This window comes from Mya arenaria, chromosome 11 (assembly GCF_026914265.1).
Source record: "Mya arenaria isolate MELC-2E11 chromosome 11, ASM2691426v1".
NCBI lineage: Eukaryota > Metazoa > Mollusca > Bivalvia > Myida > Myidae > Mya > Mya arenaria.
In genome coordinates, this window is record NC_069132.1 from 3,974,875 (window position 1) to 3,984,365 (window position 9,491).

The 9,491-nt window shown below is 37.8% G+C and overlaps 1 protein-coding gene across 1 annotated transcript; it reads left to right on the forward strand.

The window, feature by feature from the left end:
* Window positions 1–5,268: 5,268 nt before the first annotated feature.
* Window positions 5,269–8,272, forward strand: LOC128209581 (uncharacterized). Its single transcript, XM_052913663.1, has 3 exons — window positions 5,269–5,737; window positions 5,947–7,490; window positions 7,665–8,272. Exons 1-3 carry the CDS (start codon window positions 5,439–5,441, stop codon window positions 7,946–7,948), a joined length of 2,127 nt encoding a protein of 708 aa, XP_052769623.1. The 5' UTR covers window positions 5,269–5,438; the 3' UTR covers window positions 7,949–8,272.
* Window positions 8,273–9,491: the final 1,219 nt, after the last annotated feature.

The window sequence follows — 9,491 nt, forward strand, 5'->3', positions numbered from 1 at the left end:
AAATAACATTCTCTTATGTTTTCTGTATATTTTTTAAAGCATTTTTGTTCATTTTTACAAAATGGCATTCAAAATTTAGTCAAAATAATGCATTTTACTGAACCGGAAAGGCATCGACACCGTCCCCAAATCGGTGAAATGCTATAAAAAAAAATTCATATTTCATAACGTATGGCTTCCAATTCATATTAATATAAACTAGCTTTTTGACCTACTGTTGTGACGTTGCATGCTTACCGAATGAATTGAACATTCCACATCTGTTTCTTAAATTCCCAATTTTACCCAAAATGATGCATTATCCGAGTCAGAAAGGCTGTAGTATGAAAAGAATAGACCGGAGTATGGGTAGCGCAATATTATTTTGCGATCCTGTGAACATTCTAACCTTCGTCTTCTATGAGCTTGGTGTCAAAGTTGAGCCTGCCGGCTGGAAAAATTAGCAGTATGACATCTGTGGGAAACTCCGACCACAACTAAAAAAACATTCAATATTCAAATGAAACTTATGCCACAGAACGCATATGGTTTATAGGGCCAATAAATCAGACTTCAATGATTGTCAAGTTATCCCCCCCACCAATGTTTGACCAAAACCTAGACAAGCGCTGGCGTTCGCTCCGCGGCGCTCTTGATTGTACTCATCTTGATGTCCTAAAAGCAGATGCGAAATAAGTTTATGGATGTCTGTATGTAAACAACAAGTCGGAATTCAATCATAATCAAATATTCCGATTAGGGTTTAAATACGCTTACTCTCAAATAAGATATACCATAACTAATTCAATTGTGTTAATATACAGAAAGGATGAATAAATATCGGAAACTTGGTACTTGATACCGATTTTTATTTGAAAGAAAGTTGCAGAAAACACGGTATTTCTACCGTATAAAACGATAGTAGATCAGAATAAATCTTTAAGCATTCACCAATCATTTAATATTTTTGCGTTTTCAGCTAGTAAACACACGGTTACAATCTTGTTATTAGTAAATAAAAGTTTCCATAAATGCATTATTTAGTAAGTAATTAAAGGTTTATCACTCGAAAATTTTTGTTTGTTATACATGTGTTTGTATTGATTTTGAATAAGAGTGTCATTCAAACTTCACCATTTCTTCCAGTGGCTTGAGAGGGGTGCGTTTAGAGAATGAACAGGCTAGTTTGTACTATACCAGGGGCCATATTCTTAAAGCATCTTAAGTAATTTCCTTACTTAGGTAGATTTCTTGTTCATAGTTAAATTAAAAGAAATAAATAAGTGCTTTTAACATTTAAGTATATGTATGTTTTTTCAGTAAGGTCAATGAAAATAATGTATTTTGAAATCATTATTTTCTTTTATTTCATATGACTGAGGAGATTCTAAGATTAGGAAAGTAGCTTTAAGTTAGAATATGACTTAATAAGTTTTATGAATACTGCCCAGGTGTTTTTCTGTTTAAATCCTGAGCCAATGATGAATGGCTTTAGTATATCGTTCGCGAGTATTACACATGCGAAGTTGTTTTTGGGTCATTTTCGGTGCGTTTGAAAAATGATTAAGAATGCATCAGAAAAAAGACGGAAAACGTGAAAGAATGAGAAATAAGAAAACACCACCTCTGTCAAACAATACGGTTTGCGGGTCCAATTTATTGATTAATATAAATTGCTATATATTCTTAAAAAAAAAATCAGAATATAAAAATGGAATTTTGCTTTCATATTTAGGAAAAAATGTATTTGATTTTTCTATACCAAGCCAGAACTGTATGCCCGAAACAAAGCTAGTTTATATGAATTTGAATTGGTGTGCTAATGAACTGCCAATAACACAACCAGTAAAAGCTTTGTTCATACCCTTAGTACTCGCTCTTTGATACGAAGGCGTTGTTAATTATAAGGACCCGTATTTATAGTCCAATCGGTAGTTTCTCACAGTAGCCGTGCTTAAACGTCTACATGTGAACCGCCCGGTGACAGACGTCCTTTTTACAATGTGTCCGAACATCTTTGAAATAGGCCGCTATTGTAAATGCCGCAGAACTGCTGGCAGAAAGTGGCGGAGCAACGGAGTGCGACCATAAGTAAAGAGACTTAGAACTTTGACATCTTGAACTCGAGAATAAAGAATATGCCGACGCAATTTGTTAATTTATATAAAAACGGGAACATGCAAAAACAAAACTTTTTTCCATGTCATATTTTTTATTTCGAATTTGACCTTCTCTCGAAGATTAATGTCAACTGGCCTCTTTTGAAATACTAATGTTACGAATTACTGGCTTGTGTACAGGGCAACCCTAGTTTGTCTGGTACGCAAGTAATTAGTGCATTCGCTTCTAACAAGGTTTGATTCCCAGTTTGGGAGCATGTGAGTCTGGTTTGTGGTGACTAATTCGGACAAGTGGAATTCCCCCGGGTACTTCGTTTTCCCCTAAAACACAAGACCACACTCTCACATAACATCGTGTCAATGAGAGTGATTGATATCATATTGTAATAATTTACAATTATTTTGACAAACATATGAATGTTAGCATGGTGGTTATTATTTATATAGCATAGTTATAATACCTGTTGGATGATGACATTCTTGAATCTACTATTTCACTGTCGGAGCTGTGGTACATTTACAGCAGTGTACTTAATAAGCTCTGGGGTATTGTATGTCACATGGGAGACACGGCAGCAGATTTGGCAACTGACCAACGTTAACTTTGAAAGGTCTGGCTTCATCCAATTAAGGAATGAATTGCGGGGTTGATGTCATTATCGGGGTATGAACGCAATTGTGTTGGTCAATGTGTGTGGAGTCCGAACCCCAGAGCTTATTATACACCAATAGTTCATTATTTCATTCAAGAATTGTTAAAAAAATACTTCATTTCATTTAAGAAAACCATTCAGTAACCCGTTCTTACCCATTCGGTAAATAGAACGACCCGACTATAACCGGAAACATTTTTTTCAAATGACGTCACAATAACGCGGGAAAAGATCAACCACTTGAAATCACTTTAAAACGTAAAATTGAAACACTTCTGGTACCAATAAATTTAAAATATAATAAACTAACACTGTTAAAAATGTTGATCTATATTTTATAGGACCTGCAGACACAATACAACCAATAACAAGATCAATAGCTTTCATGTATATTGTTATGCAATGAATTACGATCCGAACATATCCGAAGATGTTGCGTTCATCGATTGATGAACGCAATTGCCGAAAGGCAGTTCATTTAAGGAATGGAAGTTGAGGTGTAAATATTTATATATAATGTCCATAAAACCTCAATGTTGAATTTAACAAATGATCAACATGAATGTTGGTAATAAAATGAATTCTTAACATTTAAATATAACAAAGAAAAGGTTATGATGATGTTGTGTTTGTAAATACGCAGCATGGCTGTACTGTGAGGGTTATACAGCATGACTGCCGAGGCATCGGAATGACACATGTAACATGAACACTTCAGTATTATATCGAATATTGTCAACTTTGCATCAAAAATTGTCATCATCGAGGATCCCCAGGTCTGACTGAAACATATTTTTGAGGCCAAAGGGGGAGTTTCATTCCCACCGTTTTTTGGGGTATTCGCCAAATGAGTAGTTTTGAACCTCAAATGCCGCAGGCATGAATGACATCTAGAGTGGTCCCACATATAATTATCTTTTAATTCGTACAATTTTAAACTGCATTACATCATACATCCCATTTTGTAGTCCCGGCGCATTAAATATTTTAACATGTCGTGAAAAAAGTAGATCAAACGATATCTGATTTCGATTTGCGTTACTAAAGTCTGTAGGCTAGCGGCTAACAGCCTAAACATAGTAATAATCCCTTTTTGGACCATTGTGGTACACCCGACGTTATATTGAAAAATTTCTATAAGTATATGTCTTCATGTTTAAGTAAAAGTATAATGTTGATTGTGGTAACCATTTAAGTGTTACATATGCGATCAAGAGTGTAACATCGTAACACTTCCAATTATGTATACTCTTATAGATAAATTTTGAATAATTTCGTGTTTTAAAGAATATGATATACCAATTAAATACATATCTAAAATATACATTTTCAAACTCAATGTATACACAACATGAATGAGCGGTCATGCGCATTAAAAAATGAAGGAGTATCCATTTGAACTTGTTTTCCATAATTCCAGACATAGTTTATTACAAAATACAAATGAATGATCCTGAATGTTTTGAATAGCTTTTTCAAATAGAAAACTGCAAGAAAAAAATGCATGACATCAAATCAGCGCGTGACTCATCTTACAGGGGGGTTGTAAGATGAGTTTTTCCAGCACTGCAACGCGTTCAGTAAAGATGTTTGCGGCGAACGTTTGCTGTTTGGTTTCCCGCTTAACGTGTATGCGCTGCGTTGCAACAGAGATACAAAACAAAACGTTTGCGAGCGTTTTGTAAACGCTCGCCTGACTGAACGCACTGCAGGTCACATGACCGGAAACACACGTCGGGTATGCAAGAATAGCATATCCTTCATCTATTCGGATAAAGGCTAGTATTTAAATCAATAGTTTTCAAAAAGTAATATGCAGGGCCGTTCTAAACTAAGACTTCGTTATCAATTAAACTGTACGTTTTTTAGAACACACTGTACTTCACATTGCATCGTGCAACGTGGAAAATATCAAAATCATCCTTCTGCAATTCATGAGCTGGTCCCTAAATTAAAGCTACAGTTTGGAAAATTTCCCAAGAGGGCGCCGATAAACAATAATGAATATTAAAGTGAGTATGTAGAAAGTCAGTCAAATAGCTTCCAAAACAAATATCTAATCCTTCTTATTACGGATAAAACACATACAGCGCGTTTGTTGTTCAAAGTTACAGTCACACCGATGACCCGCCTATATGTTTGTTCCAAACGTTTTAACCATGATAAACCCGAAAGTAATCACATACAAACGGAATCCTATTATCATTTTCTAATGCATACGATCTGATTGAACATAAGTAATACATGTAGTTTTCTATTTTTTAATTTCAAGTTTTAAATGGTCACGAAACTAAATAAGATATTTAAAAAGCTTATCATGAACAGTCGGTTATTGACACTTTTATTTAAATGACAATCACAAATATAATCAAATACACGTCTTTTGTTATTTAAGAAGCAAATATTTTATTTCCAGTGAAGCGATACTTATTTGACTAGCAGATAGTCATTCCTAGTTTCGAATTACATTCGGAATACAATTTAAAGTGGTAAATTATACTGCTTCAAGCATAGATCTAAATGGATTCTATGTCTGCAGAGACGTATTTTAGTATTTTCCGTGTAGAAATCTAGGAATATGCTTTATAATTTATTGTTCATAAACACATACAAGTCATAAGTACTAAGATTTTATATTAACTTAAGCAGTATATTTTTTGTTACACCGTTTTGACTAAACGTCACGATGTCTAGCGCAACGTTTCGTCACGTCAACGGGATGTCGGTAAAGTTTGAACTGCTGCGGGAGATGAAACACTGGCGGAAGTCATGTGATCGGAGTCTAAGTGACGTCGTAAAAGGCTTATCAACGTTACGTGAAGCACGTGTACGCGTGAAGCGCGAGATCCACTGCGCTCGTGCTCTTTTTGAAGAGCGTCTGAGAGAAATGGAGCAATTGGCAGAGAAAAGATTGCAGGCACTTGTTGGACTTGAGGAAGACACTCTAAATAAGTTCGCCAAGAAACTTACTGATAATCAAAAGAAGTAAGCGAACTTTCAATTGAACACACATTTATAACATAAATGTTTAAAAAAATGGACGCACATATTAAATACATACGAATAATTATTAAACACCAATATAAATCAATAATGTTATACTTCATCTATATTGTGCATGCATTTGTGTGTATCGTCTTGTCTTGTTTTGTTTCAAATACATTTATAAAATCAATTTTAATTTTCACGTTCAGACTTCAAAGGACAGAATCATTGCTGAAGGAAAACCTTGTAGGGTTCAAACTAAAACGTACAATAGACGAGGGCAAGCAGCAGTCACTGCGCATGCGCAATGCCCTCCTAGAGATCCGGAAGTATGACATGCCGCTGGGTCTGGAGTTCCAGGTCAGTGACCAGCTTGACACAGTAATAGAGTCAGCTGCCCCCCTGGGAGACTGCAGTTTAAAATTGTCCTCACGCCAAAACTCACGAAATCCGAGAACAGGCTCGTGTTTCCTCACAACCGAGAGTATAAGCGGTGTTGATGATTATGAAACAAAATCAACCTTAACAAATGGCACTGACAATCCATCCGAACCGTTCGATGAAAGTGATATTGTTGGAGACTTGGAGGCGCTGTTTGCTCTTGAAGGAAAGTATGAACATTCCTTGAAACCGTTTCTGGATAGTGTAAAAGATCTATCTCTGAAATACAACATCGAAAAGGTAGAGAAGGCCAATGAAAAGCGAACGAAATTAAAGAATTCAAACAGAACAATTACAATGAATGCAGTGCAAATAAAGCAAAGCGAAATGCGACCCAAAAGTGCAATTAAGCCACACTCAAGCATGAAAAAGATCACAACCCGTCTGTCCAAGTCCGCACAGGAAGAGGGTCGAACCAAGGCCACGATCCAAAGAAACAATAACACGTGCTTGAATGACATTACGCGGTTCGTTCCGTTTGAGGAGCAGGGGCCGGAGGGAGACTTAACCCGGAAAGTTAGGAACCCTGTTGTTCGTTACCATGACTTCGACTTCGTCAAAGAAATAACGTCTGTATCTGATCAGAACGCGATCATTGATGGCGACGTTATTTTGCAGAATGGCTCGGCACAAGGTTGTTCTTTCGTTCCTCAACCGAAGCCAAGACTGCGTAGCGCCAGTTCGCAGGGGTCCACAGGGACGTCATTGAGTTCCGTCAGCTACAAGCCCTCCAACTCCCTTGCCAGTCGTCCAGTATACGTTAGTGCCTCAGACCTGGACAAATCCAGCTCCTACTTTAACTACATAGCCCGTTTTCATACAAAGAAACATCCGCTCGAGACTGACCTCTGTCGCTTGTCCGGGATCGCCTGTCTGGACAACGGTCAAGTGGTTGTCACTGACATCAACCATCTCCAGATCATGCTGTTCGGCCCAGACTATCACTATCTGGATGCCCTTGAATGTCCATCGCCAAGTGGAGTAACTGTCTGTGATGATAACACTGTTGCTGTCGCGTTGTTTCATAATAGGAAAATAATGTTGGTTAAGGTACATACTATTCATTTGGAGAGATTAAAAGAATTTCATATAAATTGTATAGAGACGTTGTATGACGTCGTTCACCGCGCGGGTTCCTTCTACGTGTTGTGCGCATTAGGTGATGTGCACGTGCTGGACGGCGACGGTAAGCAGACGGCAGTCACTTCCACGCGCATAGGCGGAGGAGAAGCGAGATATATTGAAGTGGAACCTGAACAAAAAAGAATATTTATTTCCGGGAACGGCATGGTCGTTTGCTTTGACGAAGAAGGTAATGTTTCATTGTTTTTAGTTTTTACGTTGTATATTAAATAAATAGAATTTGATTTAATATAAATGATTGCTATTTTAATAACGTTTAGACACCATCAAGCAATGTCCTCATAACATAGGCAACGTGTTTGTGAGCACCCGATATTTACCTCATTGTTGTGGTGTATTTCAGGCACACGTCTCTGGCAATTCGCCAGTCCTTCCGTTCATAGACGCTTCACCCCCGTCGGTCTTGTCCTGTTTAATCAACGTCTCTTTGTGACTGACTGGAGCGCCCATAGGGTTCTAGAACTCTCCCTCGGTGGCTCGCACGTGCGTGACGTCATCGTGGATAACGTGGAGTATCCGCACGCGCTCACCGTGCGCCAGACGACTGGCAGCGTGCTGGTCACTCAAAACAGCATGTTCAAACAGGAGGCGAGAAGTCGTTCTATAAAGGTGTTCCAAGTGAAATGACAAACTATGGATTTTAAGTTTACATTCTTGTGTGATGGAGCAATTTTCGGTTACTGTTGTGTACAAGAAGTTATACTGGACATGTCCTACCCTTAGATGTAAGAATATGACGCGTCTGTAACAATAATACGTTGCTGTCGCTCGTCGGTTTCTGGCGGTCAATAGCAAATAAATGTTTTCCATAAGTATGGGGCTTACTAAAGTTAAGCACGCAACATGAACTTTTCGTAAAACGACAACCACGTTGCCACTAAAGACACCAATAGCAAGGCTGTCACTATACCCTGATTTACACGTTCATTGTAATAAAACTTACAATTACAATAAAATGCCACACGTAGCTAATGACTTGGTAATACATCCTCGCTGATGACAACCGTTGCTGCAAAGTTGACTTATATCAAAATAATCATGAATTGTATATAAAGTGTTACATAGCACCTGTTTCATACCTATGCCTTAAGGAGCAGTCAAGCTATACAGACCTCGTCTAAGCACTGTACAATCCTTTTAAAAAGACTTGGGGACTTCTCCCAAACCCTACATGTCAACATTTTAAACAATTTTGCGAGATAGGGGCGAATGTCTGAAGGTTTTGCCCCTAAGTTACGCCATCTCTAGCGTCAATTCCTGGATCCGCCCCTGTATAAGTATAGATATCATACTGTCGCACCTGCATAGTAAACACCAACGGATGTGGTACCATCATACATGTCAGATCTTCTTACATTTTGAAATTGTGAATATCCTATAGTAAGGTCTGCTTAAAACATGACCTAGTTCTAAATAAATTGCTTCGTACTAGCTTCAAAGATTCAGATACATGACAAGGGTATGAAGGTCTTCGATGAAAAAGCTATGGAGATCAGAGCTGTCAATACGTTGGTATCATCGCGATCGAAGTATGTACACTTATAACAAAGTGCTACAAGTATCTGGCGATAACAACTTTGCCGCTACAGACACCAAAGGCAAGGCTATGACTTACCCAGATTTACACGTATAATAAAGAACGTATACTTTAATACGGTGTTACTTGGTAATGCGTGGTCAATGGTGATCACTGCCGCTGCGAAGTGAACAAATACTTGTATAATAATGAATTGTTGTCCAAGCGTTACACCTGTTACATATCGAAACCTCTGTAGTCAAGCTATACAGCCCTGTAGCCACTGTACGATCATGCTGCCGATATAACAGGAACAATAGCAACAGCAAAAAAAACCTTTTCTTTGTTATAATTTCTTTTATTTCTAGCTCTCATATTGTCTATTAATTTTGATAGCATCAATATCGCAGCTTATGGACATTTAATAGAACAGCATGAAGCCAGATGTTTCAAAGTTGACGTTGGTCAGTGGTCACATTTGCTGCCGTGTTCTCCGTTGACATGCAATACCCCAGGGCTTATCAAGTGCACTACTATAAATGTACCACGGCTCGGACAGTGAACTAGTAGATTTGATAACGTCATATCTAACAGGTAGGTGTTTGTTTCTCTATTTTCTTATTATATTTGTGCCTGCAGTTTAATAGTAAAGCT